Source organism: Passer domesticus, chromosome 8, assembly GCF_036417665.1.
Source record: "Passer domesticus isolate bPasDom1 chromosome 8, bPasDom1.hap1, whole genome shotgun sequence".
Taxonomy (NCBI): Eukaryota; Metazoa; Chordata; class Aves; order Passeriformes; family Passeridae; genus Passer; species Passer domesticus.
This window is the reverse complement of record NC_087481.1, coordinates 23,951,529-23,975,751: the sequence shown is the minus strand read 5'-3', so window position 1 is coordinate 23,975,751 and position 24,223 is coordinate 23,951,529. Positions and strand designations below refer to the sequence as shown.

The 24,223-nt window shown below is 41.5% G+C and overlaps 2 protein-coding genes and 1 long non-coding RNA gene across 10 annotated transcripts in view; 2 read left to right on the top strand and 1 right to left on the bottom strand.

Annotated features, from left to right (window-relative positions):
- Positions 1 to 24,223, top strand: part of CTNNA3 (catenin alpha 3) — a 427,418-nt gene that overhangs the window by 152,770 nt on the left and 250,425 nt on the right. The gene's annotated exons all lie outside the window — the stretch shown is intronic.
- Positions 1 to 24,223, bottom strand: part of LRRTM3 (leucine rich repeat transmembrane neuronal 3) — a 76,423-nt gene that overhangs the window by 40,887 nt on the left and 11,313 nt on the right. Inside the window, exon 3 of one of the 3 annotated variants that reach the window (XM_064429674.1) lies at positions 5,004 to 5,054. The exons of the other annotated variants lie outside the window; for them this stretch is intronic. Coding sequence (XP_064285744.1) covers positions 5,049 to 5,054 — 6 coding nt within the window. The 3' untranslated portion in view covers positions 5,004 to 5,048. The remainder of the gene's footprint in view (positions 1 to 5,003; positions 5,055 to 24,223) is intronic. 3 annotated transcript variants of the gene reach the window in all.
- LOC135306143 (uncharacterized) lies at positions 15,163 to 16,977 on the top strand. Its single transcript, XR_010366987.1, has 4 exons — positions 15,163 to 15,300; positions 16,364 to 16,406; positions 16,732 to 16,816; positions 16,931 to 16,977. It is a non-coding gene; the product is annotated as an uncharacterized LOC135306143 (long non-coding RNA).

Sequence of the window (24,223 nt, the reverse complement as noted above, 5' to 3'; positions counted from 1 at the left end):
GAACACCTGGAAACAAATGTGCAGAGCTGCAGACACTTTGTCTCTTGCAGAAAGCCTTTGTACGTGCTGTGCTCATTTGTCAGCCCCCTTTGGTGCCTGGGCACAGCTATTCCCTCCACCTGCACTGACAAAATCCCTCATGATGGGGCTGGCTTTGCCTCCCCATGGGGATGCAGTACTCTTCCCCAGCTTGCATCCTAGCAGCCTTCGAAGCAGAGGAAGATCACAAAGCTTGCAGCATATTTCTTAGGGGAGCTGTCCAGCACTGAGACATTGCAAAGCTTGAGCTGCTGGTCAGCTCTAGGGTTTTGATCCAAGAGCTGCTCTGGCATGCATTTAGGTGTGCTGCTGCTGCTGCTGCTTTCCTGTGCAGTGCTTTATTCAGGCCTAGCCTGGCTGCTCTATGGACTGTGCTCTGGGTGGGAAGCCTGCACAGACACAATACCCTGCTGGGGGATGTGAGCTTTCCAGTGGCAGCTTCTCCTGGAGTCTGGGCAGTCTCAGCAGCTGAGCTGGGATGAGCCAGGCCTACCCTTTTCTCCCGGTTTAGGTACAGGAGAGAGACCTGCAGGACTGACAAAGGTCAGTTCTCTGCTTCAGTTTATTTTCTCTATTACATGAAGCTGAGTTTGTCTTGTAGCAAGACCTATGGCAGTTGGCTTATGAAGTGAGAATTTAGGTAAGGACCAAGAAGCAGAACTATTCAGTCATTGTAAGTAAGACATTTATAACAGTTTTAGTGCCTCATGATATGGGCAAATAGAGAACTGGAGTTTCTTCTTGATACGGGAGAACCCCCAGGTTACTTGCCCTATTTGCCTAATTGTCCAGGCAAAGGACAGCTATTAGGCATTGTAGCATCTGCATGCATGTACTACAACAAAGGCTGTTCTTCTCAGAGCATTTCTTACACCTTGGAGCTCTGGAAGAGCAACATGGAATGCTGCTGGAATGACCCAAGAACTGTTAAAGTCCCATGGATGAGATGGGCTGTCCTGTCCATGTGCTGCAGGGCCATGTTTGCTTCAGACAAATACTATCTATTCACATTTCCTTTAATCAGACAGACTTGTGTAAGTCTCCTGCTCTGGAAATCCATCTGTATTTTCTTTCACAGTTTCGATATTTCTAATCATATTTCATATTCATGTTCTGCAGCTTTTGAATTTCAAAGTGCTGTCAAGTTCCATGATTTCACCAGGACTGCCTAGGTGGCATTTCCAACCAGCTGGTAGCAGAAATAGTACATGGCACAAGGGAGGAAAACTAAACTCCTATAATCTGTTGCCTTTACACAATCTGCTTGCTGAATTAATTTCACTGACTGGCAGCAGGTGGAGGGAAGGTGAGAACATGAGAAAGGTTTTGTTAAATGGCAATCCTTAACTCCATTTTCATTGGAAGGATCAGGTTTTGGACCTGCCCATTGTGTCTGTCCTGTACACTGAGGACATGAGAGGCAACTCTGGTTCCATTTGCTCTTGGGATCTGAGGGGCAGACATACTGAAGGCAAGATTATTATAAGTTTTGGTCCCTTCATGCAAGGGTTGTTTTGTACTTCAGAACTCCCTGATCGGGTAGCCAATTTTTTTTTTTTGGTTTTTTTTTTCCTTTAACACATGAGCTATCAAAGTGGACTCCACTACTAAGTGCCATGCACATCACTTGTCCTAAATGTTACCCTTTTGTAGCCTCTAGAAGCTAAACACCTTCCAACTATATGTATTTACACATGACAGAAGGTCACAGTAATCTCTAAACAACTCTGCATGCCTAAAACACTTGGAACTTTGTGTTTTAGCACTCACTGCTGCCCAATTCCATGCCACACCAGCAGCCTCCTAACTGAGCTGCCTTGAAATACACCACTGCCGCTTCTGCAGAGAAGGATGTGCCTTGAAAAGCTGCATTTATTCCCACTTTCAGGGACATGGAAGGAATTGGGAATCTGTGTTATCCCTTCACCATGTTTCCCTACCCTGCAATAAGCAGATAGACTTGATTTATCCTGAAAGGTGCTTGAGCCTGGCCTGTTGTAATTAGCCTTAGGTAGATTTTAAATGAGCTCCATGACATCATATCTGGCTACTTCTGCTTTTCCTGTATTTCTGAGGCATCTTTATTACTCATTATGCTGAATCTGTGATTTGTAGTTTCTATATTTAGTGGTTTAGAATCTCTCTTTACTGGAATAAGTGTTGATTTCACTGTTTGATCCAGGGGAGAGAAACTTCTAGGGCATGTTGTCATTCCTTGGTCCTGGAGTCTCATTGTTCACCTCATCTGCTAATCTGTTGGCAATCCTCCACCTTCCTCTGTATCTATCATTTGTACAGCAGACTGTTTGTGTCACATGCAAATCTTTTCTTTAAGCCTGGTTTTCTACTTACACTGACAAATTTGCAATCCATTGCATTGCTTTAGCCTAGGACCACTTCATATTTTTGATAGCCTAATGTAGGAAGTAATAAAGTTGCACAGAACCTTGGATGAATTGTGGGGTTTATTTGGCTTGTAAGAAGCTTATGCATTCTTGGCCAGCATCTGGCAGCTCGGAAGCTTGGGTGGAACTGAATGGAAGCTGCTCTGAGCTGCAGACTGTGTTTGCTGCAGTGCCCAGCAGTGTGTTGTACACAGGGGCCTTTCTGCACACCAGCCTGTCTTCCCTTGGGAGGGGAGGCACTAAAGGCTCTTCTGGGAGACAAGGCTGAGAGAAAACTGCAGATGGAGTTTGAAGAAGTACTTTTTGTCCCCCAGCCTAATTTTGATTGCACATAACTGGATCTTTTCCCATTGTTTGTTCCCCTTCCCCCATTTGTTAATGATAATGTTGATTATTACTCCTTTTACCACAGATTTTGTCAAGTGTGGGATTGTTGTGTAGTCTCTGTCAGTCTTTTCTAAATGCAACTGATTCAACACATCATAGGTAATTTTAAAAGAATATTTATCGTAATTTTCTTTTCTCTAGATTATTTTACCTTCTTTCTTTTCTGTAAAATGCAGTATCTGCAACTGAGTGCAGTGTATTAGCTCACAACAGTTGAATGAAATAATTCTGCTAGACCTCCTGTGCTTTATATAAAATATGCCAGAACCAATATTAATTGCTTATCCAACTTGAAGGTAAATCTGGTCTCTGTTCTTTCCTCCCCCAATTCAATTTTTAATATAATCATTCCCATTAGCATTATTTTCAGGTTTTCTTGATTTTTTTTTCTCCTAAATGTAAGTGTGCCAGGCTAATTAGAATGGTAGGGCAGAATTTTAAAGATGCTCCCATTCATCCACAGTTCTACTGAAATGTAAAGATTGCAATGTCTCATGCATATAAATTTTAATGACCCGTATCCATAATAGTCATGCACCATGGATTAGGTAGTTTTAATATCTCTAACCCTTACTCTGACCTGTTCTCAGATATTTTTTTAAATCCTTCAGGGTGAATTATTAGAGGGGGATCATAGAATTTCCGAGATATTTGTTATGGGAATCAACTTCTCAGACAGTTGTTTTCTTTGGTTAATCAGAATCACTCTCTCCTTTGCCTGCTGCCTTCCCTGGTGCATTAGGAAACAGGGAGAGGGACTAATGGCCTCTGGCAGTGACACAAGCTCAGGCACTGTCTAATTCCCATGGCAAAACACTGGCAAGTCTTTTATTAACTTTCATGGAAGTTATTTCAGAGTGAGACCAGTTTTCCCAATTAAATAGCAGGAAGACAATTTCTTTTTACTTACAGCTTGAGCTAAATCCTGTATTAGATTTTATCCAGCATTCCCACTGAAGGCAGTTCTGTTTATTGTGGTATGTTACAAGCTTGGGGATTTTTTCTGGTTGGCAATTTTTTCTGGTTGATGGTTAATCAACATATTAGCAATAAATACCTCCTAACATTATGCTGGCTTGCACTGCTTAAACTTAGTATTATTAAAATTAAGAAGTCTTATTTCTTTTTGTGTGAATCAAAGGCCTGCTTGCATGATAAATCCAAACCACTCTTCAAACATGTTTCTGAAGTTCACTGTGCTTGCCCTTCCCGTGTGCTGGTGTAAGGGCTGTGTGGCCTTAGGGCAGCAGGGTGAGTGTGTGCAGACAGGTGCTGCTGCTCTGCTCTCATCTCTGCACAGGCAGGTTACACTGTGTGCTCATTTACTCCCTAATTGGGCAAGTATGACAGCAGAGAATTTTCGAGCCTGAGCAGTGTGAGTGTGCCCGTGTCTGCTCCTTTGTGTGGCCACCCAGCCCCTGGAGCAGCACAGCCAATTCCAGGCTCCCGGGGGGCCTTCAGCTGCTGGGAGCTCTGCTGGGGAATGCACTGTTCACAGGGCTTCTCATCCAGCCTTCTCAGAAGCTCTGGGCTTCTGTGAAGCTGAAGATTTGTAAGAATCCTTCCTAAGCTGCTTTTTGGCAGAGGTTAATGGAATTAACTGTTCTGCTTTATTTTTGTAAATTAGGCCTCTACACATCCTCATTTGCAAAGCTGTTTCCCTGCTTTCCTCTTAATTTCCCACTGAAGAAAACAATGGCTTTGTCCTCAGGGAGAAGGAACAAATGAATTTTTCACTCATTTTACTCCAATTGTCTCTTTCAACTCAGAGACATTTTAAAAGTTCTGTTTTCTATAAACATACTGCTAGGGTATTCCATGCTGCATGTTAACCTGGGTAGTGAAATGTTGCAGCAAATACATGTTGACTGTGGTTACATTACATAAAAAACCAGAAAGAACTCATCTTTTCATTTTTCATCAAGTGTAAAAGATACTCTGGGATAAACGGAGTTTCACATTGAAAAGGCAGAGAGTTCTAACTTCAATTCATGGCTAAGTATTCATGTTAAATGAAGATCAGTCAGCTCAGTGCAAGCTACTTTTGAATAGAACTTGATTGTTGTAAATCACTTCTGTCTATGCTGTCAGGCAGATATTTAAGACTTCACAAGACTTCACTTTCACACCACTAGAAAATTCTACAGTAGTGTAGAAAACTTTTCCACTTACTTCTTCCAACCATGTTTCAAGGATTCAGTGGTACCAGCCATCATTTCAGACCTATGGAGGTCAATAATTTACAGCATTAGTTTTCTTTGAGTCACTAACTTCACCTTTATTTTAATAGGAAATGAAAAGGGGAAGGATATTTCCTGGTGGTTAAGAAATATGGGAAAATGCTACTTTTTCTTCTCTTAAGAGTAATCTGAATCCACTTTTCAGTAAAGCAGCTATGTTAGGGACTGTATGTTGTCAATCTCAAAAACCACTTTGTTAAATGATCTTCTATAACTTTTTCTTTTTTTTTCTCTGTGAAGCCCAAGAAGCTGGTTTAGATGAGATTTAGACATGTGCTATAATTACTTCTATTATTCATCATTCTACAACAAATTGTACTGGAATTCACAAAGTGAAGAATCATCTTTCATTCAAGCCTTGTTTGTCAGTATTCTATGCCTACAGGATAAAGTACCTTCTCTTGCTGTCTAATAAATTGTGAGAGTATGAGGAGCCCAGGCTACATTTGAGTGTGCCTGAATAGCGTGGTGTATTCATGGCAACAATGATTCTAGAAAATCCTGAAATATTTTCAGTTATTTCAGTGTTCTTGGCAAATACAAGCAAGGTGACAAGTTGTCAGAATTACGGCTCAGGAAATGACCAGGTAAATTCAGCAAAATTTTACTTAGGTTCCTAAACCTTTTTCTGCAGGGATGAGCTCTCAGTGTTCAGTGGCACATCCACAGGGACACCTCCCACTGTCCCAGGCTGCTCCAAGCCCCAGTGTCCAGCCTGGCCTTGGACCTTTCCAGGGATCCAGGGGCAGCCACAGCTGCTCTGGGCACCCTGTGCCAGCCCTGCCCACCCTGCCAGGGAGGGATTCCTTCCCAAAGAAGGAGTGGCCTTGAGAAGCTAAGCCAAGGGCCTAGACAATTGCCAAAAGGCAATTCTTTGAACTATTTAGTGTCACTGAGAAACACCAAGGAGAAAATTCAAAGATGGCTTGTCTGAGCAGGTGCTTATAATAAATAAAAATGGCTTATTTGTAGACAAGTGAAGATGGCAATTCTGCTTATAACTTATTAATTTTTTGAATGATTACTAATTGATTTGCAGAACTGGAGCTGCTACCATTTGATTCCTCTTTTCATTTATCACACAGATTAGTTTCTGACCATTTGTATCTGTGAAGCATGTGGTCTTCTAGTCCAAAACCACAAAGACATCCATTTTAGATCTTACAAGTATGAAGTCTGTTCTGAACATTTATATGAAACAATGAGAAAAACTCCTGAAAATAGAAAAGTGATGGATTTCTAGAACTTGAACAGCTTTTTTCAAATTGGCTATTTATGGAATACTGATAGCCAAATATTCTTTCCTGACATCTTGCTAAGCTGTGTCATGTTTCTGGAAGCCTGACATCTGTCATCGCTGCACACTGCTATGGTGGAGCTGCTTCTTTGCAGTCTGGTAGCACAAGGGGCCCTTCTGCCTTGGAGCCTCGTGCTGTGGGAAAGAGCTGAGCAGGATGAAGGGCTTGGAAAGCAGCAGAGGCTGCGACTCCATCAGGACCTGGGCACTTGCTGTGAAGGTGGAGGCCTGGCCAGCACCCAGGGTACTTCTGTCTCTCTAGGTGGAGCTGAGTTCTTTTCCAGATGGGGTTTCATACCTCATTTAATCTAATGTTCCCTTGAGGTGCTTGGGCTGAGCCAAAGGAGCAAACTGATCCAGCCTAGCAGTAACTTGTTAAGAATTTGAAAAAGTTCAACAATTAATTTTTGAGTGAATCACATCCCAGTGTGAAACCCCAAATCCTGCTCCATGTGCTCAGTACCAGGTCTAGCAAGGGAGAGAGAAAATCAGAGAGTCTTCAACAGTCTGTAATTAGGTCAGTCTGAAGTAACTGTGAAGCTGCAGTCTGCAGTGGAAATGATCAGTAAGTTCTCCTCCTTGATAAGAGTTTCTCTCTCATTATCTACTCTGCTAATTTTCCTGAAGGCCTTGGAGACAGTACATAAACTTTGGATTGCCGTGTCAGCAGCAGGGTCTGGCTGAAGGCTCAGTGCTCTTTCCCTGGAACCTGCCCTGGTGCTCTGGGCCTCTGGCACTGCTCCTTCCCACCTCTCTGCTCCCTTGCTGAGCCCTGGCAGCTCCCCTTCTGCTCCTTTGGGCCTGCTCTCAGTGCTGCTGTAGTTTGCAGCCAGAAGGGTTATCAGGAGCCTTAGAGAGGAGCTTGGCACTGCAGTTGAATTTGAAAGCTCACATCATTAAAGAAGGAAACCAAAAGCACAGAGAAATGTGGTTACTTTTCGTTACGCTGAAATTGAAACGTCATCAGCTGGATGAAACAAACCAAGTTATTTGAGAAGGAGATTGGGTAACTGGATAGCTAAGACTGTTGGAACAGTGGTGATAAACTTGAAATCATTGCTCTACCTGCTTTGAAAAGAACAGATTTAATAAAAAATACCACACCAGTGCCACCCAACAGTCTGTGTCTCTAGTTGCCTATCACAGGCACACAAACCCAGGGCTTAAGAGCTGATTTTCTAAAAAATATTTCTAAAACAAGTGTCCCAGGCAAAGGGAAAATAGCTAAATGATCTGTCTTCATCTTTTCCTAGAACAAAAAGGGCATGAAAACCTCACTGGTGCTTTGTCAGACTAAGTACAGATTCCCTCTGGAGAAGGGAATCATTAGCAGTGCTCACAGGGACATGACAGACCTCAGAAATTCCTGAGGGAACCCTTTAAAGTGAGAGCTCTGTACATCTCCTGGGGGTCTCTGCTGCCCCAGCACAGGTGCTCTGCTTCCCCCTCCCTGAAATGCTCTTCCTTAGACTATGCTCTCCAGGCTGGAGGAGAGACTTCAGATGTGCAGGAGCTTGGTTTGTCCTAAAAGGTAATTTTTTTCTATTCTATTCCCAGTCTTCTGTGTTTGCAGACTCAGACAATGGTGTCTTTAGCTCCTGTGGACACAAGTGCTCATAGGAGTTTCAGGAAACACCACTGGTTATCATTAGCAGTATAAGTAAGGGGATCACAGTCTGGCACTGCAGCTTTTTCTTCTTTATAACAGCTTACAACACATTGGGAGGAGACATGAGCCCTGACTAACTCTAAATGTGGGAAAACTCTTCACAACAAATCATTTGCTCTGTACTGTAATTGCTGATCTTGCAATGTTGGGAGGGTGGATTCTAACGCCAAATAAATAAAATTTTCATTTGTATTATTGTTTTCAGTATTGATGATCAATAAAATAATTTCTCTGTCTTGATGTTTAATTCCAAATATATGTATTAAAAAAGGGTGTTATTCTAGTAGTGTTAGCTAAGTGAGTCATGTGGGGGGACTCAAGTTTCCTGACTGCTGAAGAAGATAGCCAGTTTGGCTTGCATACAGATGTAAAACATTTTAAAAGAATAAGTTTGTGACTCAGGCCAGGAAAGCATTATCACTCATAAATGTATGGGAAGCTGACAGAAGAGGGGTTGGGAATCAGTTTTAAGAGTCTGTTCTGGAAGATCTGCATGATTGGGGCAATCCTAATTGTGACAAGAAAATGCAGGTTGTGTCTATGTGCAGAGCTCCTGTACAGCAGGATGGGTTTCTATAGCACTGCTGACAGGGAACACATAGCTTGAGCTAATCTTCTCATTTTATGGATCCTTGAATTTACATTTGTATAATGAGGCAATATAGATCTCACAAGCATCTTTCTGAGCAAAATTCTCCCTCAGATTTTTTTTTTTAACTTAATAGGTTGGCTTTCTCAGATACTCTGGACATGGGGCCCTTTCTGCAGCTGACTATTATCATGATGTCACTAATGTCAATATTCCTTTCTGCTTTAAAGAAAACACTGCATCATTCCTTTTTACATTCCAAATATTTTTTAAAGCATAAAAAAATAGGTAGGTTACAGTCATCCCTGTATTTTGAAAGACTCTTGTTTTCACATAGAAATTGCTTCATGTTCTACTCTTGCTTCTCTGAACATTAATGTTGGGTCACTGAATGTATATTTGAAAGATCATCTGCTTCTGATTAGGAGCAACTGTCATGTGTTCCAGCTCTTCTGAAGCTGGATTTGGAGCTGCTTCTGTTGTGTTTCCCTGAAGCTGACAGGACAAACCAGTCACACCCAGGGAATGTTTTCCCCATGCACCAGCTGATGCAGCAACCTAAGCTGCACTAGAGTACTTAGTTAAATGAAAGCACTGCTGGCTTATGAGCTGTGCATTAATGCAGATATATTAAAAGCCTTCTGAAGATGTTGGCAGAATTCTCATATTGCTAAATGAAATACAAATGAAGGTTTAATTGCTAAATCCAGATCTTTTCTGCATTATAAAGCTTTTTCTTTGCTCTCTTACTGTTGTAACAGAAGTACTAGCATAGCATATTAAATTAATGTTTCTGTTGGAAGTCACAGTGGTAGTCTGTAAGTAGAGCTGCTCAAAAACTGTCTGGTAGAAGTTAATAGAAAAATATTCATAAGCTTTGCAGCAGAAGGTTTAACTATGAGCTGCCCAATGTGCCTGGGCAGGAAATGGATGCCCTGCCTGCCCTGAGCAGCCTCCCAGCAGTGGAGGGATTTCTTGTCCCAGGGCTGTGTTTAAGGCTGAAGGGTGGGCAGGATGAACAGCAGGAGTGCTGGGGTCTCCACCTGCAGCCTGCTGAGGCAGTGGCAGCCCAGTTGCCATGGAGAGCCTGCACACAGGGCATGTGCTCACACAGGGGTCAGTGGTACCCACAGACACGAGGCGTTCTCCAAGGCTGAGCACACAGTACGGCTTGTAGGCATTGAGGGTGTAGCTTTAAAACTAGCCTAAATCAGTTTGTTTCATTTCCCCTAAGGGTCTGTTCAAGGAAATAGTGATGGAAGTGGAGATGGTGGCTGTGAAGGGTTGGTTTTGGAAAGAGTGGGTGTATAACTTGTTTGCTACACTCCTGGTTTTTAGCACAGATTTAAAGATCTATTTGTAATTTCTTTTTCCTTTGAAGAGCATGCAAGACTCACCATGCACTTTTGTTTAGACCTGTAAAACTGCAGGGCTTTAGTCTCTAAGGCTTTTGTGCCTGATCTTGATGAACACAGTGCCCTTCCAAAGGAGGAACTGCTGCAAGGAGAAGCAGGGAGCAGCCCCATGCCTGTGTCTCAGTGCAGTGCTGACACTGCACAGCTGCAGTCACCTGCTTCTTCTAACTCCCTTACGCCTCCACAAGTGCTTGGATTCCCCTATTCATTGTCCTACTTCTCCACTTACTCCCTGCTCTCTCCCCACACTCCTAACTTTATTCTTCCCTTCACTTCTGCTTTCAAAGCTCCCAGGGCCATGGGAGCTCCCAGGGCTGCACAGCTCCCAGGGCCATGCTGTGCAGACCTTGTGTGGGCTGATGGGGACACATTACGGGGAGAAGGAACAGAGCTGCCTCCTGGATGGGGCACAGGCAGCTTGGCTGTGGAGGACAGGGGCACTGAGAAATAGAAGCAGAGCTTCCAAGGGGGCTTTGTAACACAGGGTCCCCCACCCATCTCCTTCCTCCTTTGGCGAGCTCCTGCTTCAGCCTTCCTTGGGGTACAGCTCTCATACAGGCTTCCCTTTACTTGGGAAAAAGGAGAGATTACAGACCTTCCCTGCCTGGAGACTTTCCTTCATGCTGTAGACTTTAGAAGTATCTTTGTGTGAGGTGTCTGTCATGGTGTGAGCTGTGGAATACCTGGGACTGGGGTAAATCAGGGCTGGAGGGGTTTTGAAGGTAGGGAAACAGCAACAGCAAAAGAAAAACAATGTGTCTATTTTAAACTTGATAGCTTGGATTATTAAACTTGGATTTGTGTAATTACAGTGTTCAAGCAGAAAAGTGACACCACTCCAGGAATCAATTTTAACTTGAAATAGCAAAGTGACTTGGAGGAAGTTTTTAGTGGAATGGCTGGAGCTCACTCTGTCACAGAACCACATCAGAAAATGTTCAATTCCAGTATTTAAAGAATTACCCATTGGTGCCCAGTTCTGTTAACCTCTGCAAATGCCAGGTGGGACAGGTGGGATTGAGAGTCCAGAAAGCTGGATTTTATTCTCTGTGTGTGCCAATTTTGATTTTACATTTTATAAGTCAGTCTCTCCACAGATATAATTTTAATAGGTTTCTAGATCTTTTAATTAAGAACTAGTTGTAAAGCTCTCCCAGCTGTTATTAGAGTCCTACATAAAGTTTCAATAGCTTCGTGAGGCATACATTTTCTTTTAAAAACTCTCCCTAACCCTTTGTCCAGTATAATTGACACAGTACTTGTCCATTTGCTTATTATTAGGTCCTTTTTTGTTGCTCCTGCCTACCAGTCCACATTGGAGGGATGTTATCTGTGCTGGTCCTTGTGGTTAAAGCTTCTTAATAAGGCACTACCATTTGTGCTATCTTGTGTTCTTTTGATGCTAGTGAGGTTCCAAAGTATTAGAATGTATATTATAGTGATTAGGTTATTATTCTATCTGTGAACTGCTTTTGAATTGATGGGTGAATTATGGCTGGTCCTAGTGAGTTCTCACAGTTTACTATTTCAATTTATTGTGCAATAAAATGTCAGTTCATTTTTGGTCACATTTTCAGCTGCATCACTCTTTCATCTATGGAAACCTCCCAGCGATTTTCTGTACCAAATGTGCAAAAAGATCCATCTGGTTTTTGTACAGTCAGTGTGTTTTCTGTGGGTAGTCCAGCTTGATCCCACAGACTCTGGCAGCCATCCAGCTCCTGACGTAATGACGAAGGTGTGTTAAAGATTGTTGTAGTGCTGCAATTCTCTCTACTTTAAGTCTTTTGTGGCCTGTCATACCATGTTTTTTACAGTGAACCTGCCATGGTTTATATTCCTTTCTGTCACGTGCATATGTAATGATCTTTTTTGATGCTGTTGTTGGTAATGCCCTCTCCAAACCTGCCTTTCCAACCCAGTGGCTGGTTTGCTGTTAGCTTTTCAGCAGGGCTCTTTGAGGTGAGTGGTATACTCTCACCTCCTAGTATGCTGTACTTACATAACCTTCACACACTTGCCAGTACTTAACATTCGAAATTTTGTTTATTTTAACAAGCTTTCACTTTCAGTTACATCACATTTTTAAAATCAAGTGGAATTTTTTTTTAACTTTTGTCTACTTCAGAGATATTGAATCTTACTGTATCAGGATCTCTCTTACAGACTGCCTTTTGGTAGTAATATTCTTGATGAGGCCCTTGACACTGCTGTGACTGTATCACAAGGTGGCTTTTTTTAGTGGGTCCCCTATTTGTCACTCCCTGAAGTACAATCTACAGATCAGATTTGTCACACAGCATGTCTGAAATAATGAAACCCTACCATTACTGCTGTTTTCCTGTGCTAGCAATCATTCCAGTTTCTCTGGGCACAACAGGGTTGCTCTTCTCAAATGAAAAAGATTAGATTGTCCTTAATAATGTATTTTTCCTGTATTTGAGCATATTCTTGGAGTTTTGAAGAGATTCTGTTTTTCTTGTTGGTACATTTCACCAAGCTCTGATATGATTCTAAGATATTTGTGATACAATTTCTTGACATGATTCCTGTACTGACATGAGTTACTGCATTTTTTAAAATCCTTTATCTAGATACTAAAGTACCAATAATTATCTCTTTTCTCCAAGTGTTTGATATTATTCAAAACATACTTACAGGTAGGTATTGTAGTCTACCCATCCCTTTTTTAACCTTCTCAGCATTTGTATGGAAACACATAAACACATACATATTTGGTTAGGGTTTTTTTGTCTTCTGCCTCCTTAGGGAAGCACAGCTTCACCTTTGACTTTGGCCAGTGCATTTTCTACCCGTGGACCTGCAGACAGTTGGGGAAAAGAGGACATACAGTCTCCCCATGGGTGTCTCTTTCTCTGTTTTGCAAGTTTTTTTTGTCTCTCTCTCACTTGTTTTGCAAGTGTTAATACTCAGATAATTTTGCAGTCAGACTGGTGAGTGTCTGTGCTTTATTGTGGATTTATGTTATGGGGAGCAGGTGACTCCAATGAATTTTGCTTCACTCGGCGGCTTAAATCTGTCCTTGAGTCAGTATCAGTTAATATTTTTTTGTGATGGATCTTGAGCTTAGCTGCAGACACAGAGGCTGAAGACTTGCCCTGAACCTCAGAAAGACTTGCCCTGACCCTTGTGAGAAATGCTGTTTGTTGACAGCATTTGATACATTTTTGGTACTGTTTTGGTTTCATTGTAGAAATACAAGGCAAGTGATGCAAGGACAAGTGGGAACTACAGTATTTTTTGTGAAGAAAAAGAATGCTTCACTGGCTAGTGAAGGATAAGCCCCAAACAATTAGGGTAAAATATTTTTCCATGCTTCTTTGCTCTGGAAGCTTGTCCAAATCACTTCCCCAAATAATGGTAGCTGTTACTGTCAATAATGTATCATGGAGAGAATAATGCAAGCAAATCTTCAGTCTTGCTTTTGCCTAAAGCTGTATAATAAAATGGGATTTTGAGCAACAGCAGATTTTGGACTCCTATGTCAATCACATCCCCTCCTTTCTCTCTCCACCAGATGCTGTTTTACAAGTATATAACATTTTATGTGCAAGGAGAGAACAGCTGATTTATTACAGAAATGAAAGAATATTAAACCTTCCACAGGGCTGTAAGGACAGCCTTAGCACAAATACACCTAATCCTGATCTGATAATAGCAGGCAATGAACTCACAATATTCCATATTATGTTAAAATTCCTGTAACCTAGTTGCAAATGGTTTTTCGTTTAAATTTTGTTTGCTTAAGTTTATTACAGAAAGCAAAAATAACCCCTGCTCTGATAGTACCTGCAAGATAGATATTGCTCTATTTCTTTGTAAATAAAGGCCTGCATTTTATTACTGTGAAAATTGCTGTACTTCTGCCTTTGCACATCAGGCAATTTTCTGAAGCTTCTCTCAACAGGTATGATGTAATGCTTGGTATGCTGGAAGAGTATGCCTTTTCCAAATATACATCTACAGATAATGAAGTACATTAAAAATGAACACTACATGGAACTGTGAAGGGAAAACATATATGGACAATGTTCAAACCAGAGCTAAACTTCTAAACACCTGTTTTAGCCACCTAAGGGGAAATTGCTAATGGAGACCTGAATATTTTTAAAAAACCCCTAATGAAGTAGTCATCTAAATTTTACCTCAAGAACATCCATCACCTCATTCAGCTTGATGCAATGAAGCAGGAGTACTCTTGCCACTAGGATGATACTGTGTCTCCTTTGTGGATTTGTGTGAGTGGATGACAGTAGAACCTCATAATTTAGGGAAGAAAGGTAAAGGACTGGCAGTCACCTTGACCTTTAAGAAGGTCAGAGTGTCTGCCAGTCCTTCTCCCCCTCAGCCCCCATGCCAGTACCACACCTCTGGAACAGCAGGGACAGTGCCCAGCCCAGGGTTTGGTACCCAGCTACTGTGTGAGCACACAGGCTCACAGGCTCTTTTTATGTGGAGCAGCAGTCCAAAGAAGTTCTGTTTGGACTGTCGTGCCAGGAAAATATCTGGGGATACCATTTAATGGCATTTAATTATTGTGGTTAATAAGCAGTGGCTCCTGGGTTTATATGTGTAGGGTGTCTAAGAATTTATTAAGTGTTTACTTAATGTATGTTCACCTGTGGTGCATTTATTTGTGGGATAAAGAGGCCATTTTTCTTTTTAGGGAAAAATAGCTCAGATTAGACAGTATTAGTTGCCATAAGATGGTGTTTTAATAAGATAAACAAAAAATGTGACAGATTTAATACGTGTTTTATAACCAAATATTTTGCATGTTATTTTTCTTCTCTTTTTGGTATACTCTGGAGGCAATCATGCATGAATTATTAGAATAACAAAAATTACTTGAAGTAACACTGCCTTTATCTGACCATTTGCTATGCTTGTAAACTTGTATGCTGTTTGTGTCTAGTATTACATGCACTTCCATTTGCCAACCACAAACAAATAATTTTTATTTTGTGCAATTTACACACTTCTGCATTGTACAACAACAAGCCCTAATTAAATTTGATTCTACACCCATTACTGAAGGATAGATTTTAGCATGATAATGCTCAATTTTCATATTCATCTGTTTTCTGAGGGGCAGGTGAAAGAAGTGCTGACTGCGCTCTGCCTGTGCAGTGACAGCTCTGAGATAAAGCCCACGAGGTTTAGTCCAGTGCATGTGGCTGAAGAGAGCAGCTGGATCTGTACACCCTGCAGAGCCTTAGTGCTTTGGAGTATGGCTAGGTAATTGAAGCATGTCCTGTTATAAACTAGCACTAAGCACAGTTAAATCAGAAAACAGCTAAATGAAGGATAGCATTACAGGCACCCCTGAACTCAGCATGAAGAGAAATTCTGAACTGCTGTGGGGAGTCCAGGTGTGTTCCCTGGGAGATCGTACAACAGATACTTGAGCTACTGCACTAAGCTGCACTTTATCAGTCTCTTAAATGTTATTTAAGGGGCTGGGGAAAATGGGGAGGTAACTACTGCTGTCTTAGGTGCTTTCAAGTAGCACCAGCCCAGAGAATGTTTTCTTTCTAGGGCAGCTCTACCACAACAGCTCATCAGTGCTGTCTGCCAGGGTAAAGAAGAGCACATTGACAGAATTTATTGGGCTCAGACAGCCTTTGCTAGCATTCATCATAAGAGGCTATTTGGGAAGCTAAACATTGCTGAAGTGAAAGGAGAGCTACTCTTCTGTGGTAGGAACTGTCTAGAGACAGAAAACAGAGGAGGAATGAGGTGTCAATTTTCCACATGGCAAAAGGTTAACAGCAGGGAGCCCTCAGGTATTCAGGTTAGATTCATGTGCTGCACGTTGAAGTCTCTGGGAAAGGGAAAATGGCAAAATGTGCAGGTAATATAAATTGTTTGGGTCAGTCAGGTCTAGGAATATAAGCAGGACATTCCAGAACTCTGCAAAGCTACGTGAATGAGCACGAGTTTACCAAGCAGAATCAATTCACAAATATGAGGTATTGCCTGTTGGCAATGGTAGGGAATTATTTTAATGACAGGCCTCTGCTGTTGGTATTTAACAAAGTGTTACCAGTGAAAAAAGACTATGTTGTGTCCTTCTGGACACAGTTCAAAAGGCTTGTTAAGAGTACATTAATAATGCCTTTGTGTAAATATTTTGCCTTTTATTCTTGAGTTTGTGGTCAATTCTAATTACCTATTACCAAGGAAGATTAGTTGAAACAGAAATGGTTTGGAGTTTGCTGAGGAAAATGTTCAGGAGCAGTTGATTCAAGGGACAGGGAATTGATTTTAAAATGGCTTATTAAAATATTTTTATTCACAGTCCATAATTCATCTGTAGAACTTGCTGCCAGACCTCAGTGATGGTAAGGTTTTAGTGGAACTTCTGTATAAAAAGATTTCATTTCTAAGTGTAAAATGAGAACACTTAGAAGTGTGTTATTTGAAGTATAATAGGTGATCCACATTCCTGCATGGGTAGGTTAAGGGCTAAGACATAATTTTCTAACTATCATAAGCTGTATTTTTTCTTCTGTGTTTTTTTTTATTTTTTTTTTTTTTTTTTTTTTTTTTTTTTTTTTGGTATGTGTTTGTTTCTACTTGTTATGCACAGGTTGCACCCAGTCAGAAAGCCTGCTAGGCATATCTAATATGACATTTCCTAGTGTGATTGTGATATCCTTGGTTCAGGAGAAAGCACAAAGAGTTCAATGCCCTGTGTATGAATTCCTTCCTGTGTGAGGTGTGCTGATGCAAATACATCCTTGCAGTTAAGGTAGGTTATTGTAACGTGTATCATCATGATCTGAGCTTTTGAAACAGAGGCACAGTGGAATGAAGACAATTTTCCTGTTGGCATCTGCTCTGGTTTGATTCTTTGTTTCTCCAGGGCCACCTCTCATCCTTTGTGATGCTAGTGGGGTCACCAGAAGTTGGATCAGAATTTTCAACCTGTTAAACACAGTTTACACCTCCCCATCCGGGGCAAAAGCAGCCTTTGGCAGTTTGACCCCATCTGGGAATGCAGGAGAGCTCTCCTGAGCTGCTGCTGCTGTGGAGGATGTGGGGTAGCACATTCCTAGGTGTAGTCCAGTTTTGGACACATCTTTCATTCCACATGTGCTATTGGTGCTGGAGTGTAGTGGTGATGTGGTCATTACCAGGTGGGTCACTGCTTATTTTCAATTCAGCTGGATTTCATCAGTTTATCATGGACAGGTGTGGTCAGTGCTACGTGCTGGTGCTGATATAAACACTGGGATAAAAGTGGGTTGTTTTTAAGGCTGGAGTCTTTTTGAATGAATACCACAGCATCAGTATGCTTTTGCTAAGTCATCTTGGGAAGGACAAATATGGTTAAGCAATGGAACTGAATTTTGTCTGGCACTGTGAATATGAAGTTATTATTTCTACTGACATCAGTTAAAAAGCTTATTAATAATAGATTGTTAAATGAGAAGTATAAAATCTGATTTTAGTCCCTATCTCAATTTTCAGCAAGTTCTTATCTGAATTGACATTCCCAATAATAATTTCCCAACCTTGTGACTGTACATAAATCTCTGAGCAATCAGATTAGGAGCCACTTTAGAAAAAACAGCCATAATTTGCCAAGTGGAATAAGTATTTTAAAACTAGTAAAATGAAACCCTCTGTTTATTCTGGTGGTGATGATTGCTGGTATGAATCTTGTGAGAGTTCTGGCTTGTGTATTTTGTTGGAGGTGATACAGTGCTTTTCCATGCAGTGTTGTTCTGCTCTCAGGCATTATGTTTCCCCAAAGTTCTCTAGGCCACCATCATCTGTTTGATATTTGACACTGGAGGAGGAGAGCCTGCCAAACCACAACAGGCTGTGTGGTGATTATAAGCACTGAGTAATTGTATTTTATAGCTATAGGTTTCAAGCAACATTTGTGGAAGTGTGCAGTTATGGGATTAAGGTTATATTTTAGTTTAGGAAATTCTGTACCTTTCTAAATTTGGGTGGATGTGTCTGGGTTGCTCCCTTGCTGCTGCATGAGATGCTGTGCTCTCACTTTACATGACTCATGTCTCCCACCCAGCTTCCACTTTCTTTGTGAGTAAGAAAACAATCTAAAACTAAAATAATGGCTGTGGGAGGCTGAGCATCTGCTCCCAGTGCTGCCATGGCCTGAAAAGAACCCAATTTCTGTAGAAATGGCATTGATAATGTCTTCCAAAGTGTTTCCAGACTCTCTAATGAAAGGTGCTTCAACATTTTTGATGTTGAGGTACTTCAAGGAGTGACATTTATTTCTAATTAGAACTATTTAATTCTATTGTTGAAGCAGTTGAGGAGAAATGTTATAATCTTTAATTTATTAATTGATAGATAACTGACTTGATGAGCTGTTTATTTCCAGTTTGGAATTACTGGAAAATTAATTTTTTTTTCCATATTTAATACTGAAACTCCAAATAAGGAAAATACTTTCCATGTTGATGGCTTTGATTTCTGCATTCACCAAGCAAAGCAATGAAAGAAAAGAGATGTAGAGTTCCTATAGAGGATATAATCTGGACGAAATCTTTATGGCCCTACGTACTAAGTTCCGAGAACATAAACAAATTGAAGGTTAGCAAAGTTCACAACAGATATTTGGCTCACTGGGGACTGGCTTGACTTGGAAAAGTGAAAATAACATGGTGGTTTTTGGCCTCCTTTGGTTTGGGAGGAAGTGTTGGGCTGTGCCCTGCCTGAGCAGCAGCACATGTGGGAACACTGCATCCTGTGCCAGGCCTTCCCCCTGGAGCAGGAAGCAGGGAATGCCAGTGGAGTACAAGGCTCACAGAATTCACTGCTGGGAGCCAGCAGCCTGCAACACTCAGAAAAACCCAACCCTTCTGACACTGTGTTGGCTCAAGGCTCTTTTCCCTGAGGAGAGTCTGGGAGAAGACACCAAGTGTATTATTATCTGTTTTTCACCTGCAGGTCAAGATGGTCTGAACTCCCCAACCCTGGTTTGTAAGAGATGTAAAGAATCAGTGGTGCCACCTTCCTTCCACTGCAGAGTGGTCTGCTGGCTCTCTGGTGCAGTTTACTGTGTTATAGGAACCAATGGCTCTTATTTAATCAGTCAAGCCTTTGATAAAGAGAACGCAAAAAGGGCTGTTTATGATGATACCATCCTTCCCTTCACTGCTGCCTTACCTTGCACCTTGTACAGTCTTTACGTTTTATAAATCTTAAACAAAATGATTCTGTAAGTTGAACAAGGGACCCCAGTTTTAACAGGAATAATGCTGCATGTCTGCTTGGTTTAATGCACGTCTGTGAGGGTGCAGGTGAAGTGCAGCTCTTGGTGCAGGAGCAGTTGTGTCCCCTCCTGCAGCCAGGCCCTGGTGCTGTGCAAGGGCACTCTCAGCTGCTCTGTGCTGGCAAGGGAAGGCTGTGCTGCAAAGCTGATGCTGGGGGAGTGGATTTGTTGCAGTCTCCACATGTGAAGCTTATTTAGTGAGAAAATTCTTAAATGCTAAGGCCTCTTGTCAGCATGACACTACTGTCCTACTTTCATGCTGGTGATTTACAAACTGCAGCATATGGAGTCTGTGGAATTCAACTCACCTTTGGGAATGCTATGCTGTATGAAGGGTAAACTTTCTGAAACACCCTCATGACTTTATGGTAACCATACCCTCAAAGTGAGTTCTCACTAAGCTTTGTCTTGGGATTTTGTGGCACCCTTATCCTTTGGTAGGTGTTTTTGTCTTGAGTTTCAGCTTTTGTCTTGAGTTTCAGTGGACCAGTCTGAGTCAAAGAACAGAGGAGCATGAAGGTACAAGAGGGATTTCCTGCTTTTTAATAGCAATAGTGTTTTCTGCTGGGTTCATATGGGTGGTAGAAACAAAGATATGAATGTGCTGTCCTGGCCATCCCTCCAGCCTTGATTCATCTTGTCCATTGACAAGAAATTCAGGGTTTGAAAGACAGTCAGGTGTTGCCTAGTCAGTGTGACTTCTTGGGAACTTAGTGAACTGGCCACTAACAATCCAGGAGGTATTTCTTTGTTACAAAAGCAGAAAGCATCTCTGGTGCATTTACTTCAACTCGAGAAACAAATTGTTAAATCCCTTGAAATAAATGTTGCAATAGAGCTGGGAGAAATGACATGGGGACTCAGGAAAAGCTCTTTTAACTTATGCTAAACATTTGCTGCTTTGCTGTATTTCACTCCAGTCTCAACTTCGCAGCCCTGAAGGCTGCAAGCCTGAAACTAAACTCCTGAAATTATAAAAGCATAAAATAAAGTGAAGGTTAATGGTCACTGGCTTCTTTCCCACAGGCTCTGCAAGCTTTGATGTGTGGAACACTAACAGAACAAGAAGGCATAAGGCAGTTATGCATTGTGGTTCTTGCAGTCAGTGCTAGTACTGTCAAGCAAAACAACACTTGCTAAAAAATAACACACCTGCACTGACAGTTGTCCTGGGAAAGCTGCTCTTGGAGACCTTGGGACAAGCACTGCTGTGTCCATTACACTCTTGAACAGAATGAAAGTAGCAGAAGGGACATGTGCCATGATTCTTCCCTGACCTGTGTTGCTTCAGGGGCATACAAAGAGTGTAAAGGTGTTTGCTGAGGTCATTAGGCTGCCCTCAACTCCCTTTCAGTATGATTTTGCCAGCTGCCTTTTACAAGAGGAGCTCTAATGAATTTGCCCATTGGAAAGAAAAATATGGCTTTAGACAATACCTTCTTTTCAATATTTTGGGAGGAGGCTCACTGGGAAGGTAAATGTAAAGCTGATCAGACCTAAGGTGTAACCTTTTTCAGAAGGATGCAGGAGTTACCAGCTTACTGGAGACTTCCAGTACTGCCTGGAAAAGAAGCACAGGCCAACCTAGTGAAGGTATTTGACTGGAGGTTTTGAGTTAGGGTATGAATCAGAGAATCACAGAATGGGTTGGGTTGGAAAGGCCTCTATAGAAGGCCATTTCCTTCCACCCCCCTGCCATGGGTAGGGACACCTTCCACTGAGCCCGGTTGCTCACAGCCCTATCCAACCTTACCTTGAAACAGAGGATCATTTTAGATGATCCTCTATTTCAGATGCCAGAAATTATCTGGGGGAATGACCAGCTGCTCCAAAGTGGGAAGGAACTGACTCAGACACAGTCAGAGCTGAAACTGAACTGTAGGTGATTAAGTTTCAGGTGTCTGTCCACATGTTTTGCCATTATTGGCTGAATGACCTTTGTAATTATCACAGCAAGTTTTATGATGTGTAACAGAAATAGGGAGGAGCTGTGTTTTCAAGTAATTTTGACTGGTTGACTTTGAGGCATTCCTTTCTTCCAGGCTGTTTTCCAAACAGTTTAATGCCCATACATCTTGACAGATTTGCAAACCCCCTCTTTCTCTCACTGGCACTAGCATGCAGCACCACTGCAGTGTGTTAGCAAATGCTGCACAGCAGGTCCTGCTCCATCTACTGCCTGGCACAGGTTTCCATCAGCTCCTGCACTTCCCTGCTTACTCTTGCTCTTCAAAGCTGTTAATTCATTCAGTGAAATTGGACATACCGATTTATGATGGAAAGAACATGAGACAGTCTCTGTGTTTTCTTTGTGCTGAGGATGCAGAGAAGTGGAAGAAGAAGCATTAAATTGTATAAAATAGGTATTAAATTGTAAGAAGGTGCAGGTAAGGGGCATAGGCTACAGATATTCAGAAAAAAACTCTACAAAAAAGTGTTTTATTTGAAACCTTTCAAAAAGGGGAAGACTCCTTGTTCCAGGGTGTAGATTGTAAATCTTTGATTAAATCGTGAAACAGCCCTCTTAAATAGACACGAAGTGTTCTGTGGAACTGAGGAAAGGGATCATGGGTTATCCAGCTGCAGCTCTAAGAGCTGTTACAACCCTGCATTTTAATGAACCCATCAGCCCAAGGAGTGCTGCCTGTACACTGCAGCATCCCTGCCTGCCTGCAAAACTCTCCCATCCATACACAGAGCACTTCTATTTGCACAGGCCTTTTCAAGTACATTTAAAAAAATCCATTTGGGAGAGATTAATTAATAATTAAGCTAGTGTGGAATTAATCTTAGGCAAATCTGCTTCCTTTTTGCAGTGTGAGGAGGTGTCTTGACTGTCATATCCATATAGTGACCCAATAAAGCACTGATACCAAAAATTCAATTCTCTGTAGCTAATCAGCATCCTGTTACAGCAGAGCTATCATTTGAGATAGCTTTTGTTTTCTCATGCATAATAATTTTTAAACATTATGTTAATTTCCACTAAAAGTCGATGGGATAGGGTTCCTGCAGAGGGTACAAATACCCCTGACTGCTTTATTTTTTTTCATTGTGTTTGAGCATGAATCACTTTCCTGTACCTCACTTTATTTACTTGATCAATGAGTCTTCTCTACTGGGGGAAGCAATTTGAAACTATTGTGAAAATGTCTCTAACATTTCTTTGTTCCTGGAAGCTCACTTGCTGCTGGAGCTGAAGTTGTAAACAAGGCTTTACAGGGGTACAACTTGGTAGAAATTCGAGGGCATCTGGTACATTTAAATGTAGCTCTTGCATTTTCTTTTTCTTTCTGTGAAATAGCTAATCAACAGGGGAGAGGAGCTCAGACTGAAGGAAAGAAAGGATCTAGACTGGGAGAGAGAAATCTAAGAAAAAAATCAAATTATATTTTTCCTTTCAGTGAGAACTAAACCTGATCTAGGGGTTTTCTGCAACTGGGAATTTCCCTTAATAACTCTCCTTAAGGTTATAGGCAGAGAAAGGAAATCCTGTAGTCTGTGAAAAGGATGAAAATTCCTAAATCCCGATGTTACTAAATTGAAATTAAATCTGTGAGTTTTGGATAACAGGGATATATTGCTTTAACTCTCACCTTCTCCCCCATCCTGCTGTAGTACATTCTTAGTTCTGGAAATCTCTTTCCAGTGCTCTTCTGAGCTAGTTCTAATAGGGGATCTATCAAAATTCATTATAAAAATACATAAGCCCAGGCATGCTGTGCAGTCAGCCATTAGTGTTCCTACTGTTTGATGAATTAAAATGCCAGGAAGTTAAGCTAAGGTACCATTCTGACAGTATGCCCTGCTCCAGGATAGGGGGTGCTCCTCTTCTGGAAGCCTCTGGCTTAGGGAAGGAGGGCACCCATCTCTCTTGGAGGTGCCTGTCAAACCCCACTTATGTACACAATCACATTTGCAAGCAAGATTATTTTGGTATCTTTCTCTGTTGATACTGGGGTGTTGTCATAAATGTGGGACACTTTCAGAATATGCACTGGGCGGAAGTAATGAGTACTTGTAATAAATTCTCACTACAGAGTCTGCAGGAGCATTTTCTTTTCATCATCTCATTAACGACTTAGAGCCATTAACAGCTTAAAGTGCTGAGTAAGGATTTACATTTAATTTAAGTCTTCTGTTCTTAGCTGACAAAATGTATTTTACACACTTGATGGATGTAATTAGTGTGATGAGGCTTTAAAAGAAATTGGCTTGGTTAAATTTAGAATTTGCCATGTCAGTTTATACATGAAGCCAAAGCATACATATCAGTAGTTCCATAGCTTTGGACAAATGCTTTCTATTAACATTACTGATATATAGATGTTTTTAATTTATGATACTGATACAGTCCAAATCCAGCATGCTTTTAGATTTGACAGTGCAATCCATTATGCTACGATTTCAAATCCTTTTCTTACTGCTTTTGCACATAGCATTATGTGCTATGGCTACAGACCAGCTATTTTTTGGATCACAAGGAATTGTGCAGAGCTGCCTAAGTTCCTGTGCTTTACTAAACTTTCATAAAAGCAGACCTCCATGGAAACTGCTGGGCTTCAGTACCTGCAAACTGAGGCAGCTGCACCGCCCTCACAGCCCCTTTTCCCTGCAGTGTTGCTGCTTTCTGCTCAGCCTGACTCAGTGCTCAGGATTCCCATGTGGAATATTTTCCCTCATACCTTCTGTGCTTGTTGCTTGCTCACTAGAAAATGTAACTCTTGTTCGTGCTGCCAGCAGCAGCAGGGATGGATAGAAGGTGTTGTCCAGTGTGCTTGGAGTAAATCTGTTCTTTAATGAAGGATGAGTTTCTGTCTGGTAATTGGAGCTTCTGAACTCATGTCATAATATTGCTGGGTTTTGCTGCAGGCCTGCATTTTGTATCAGTTGTGTAACCTG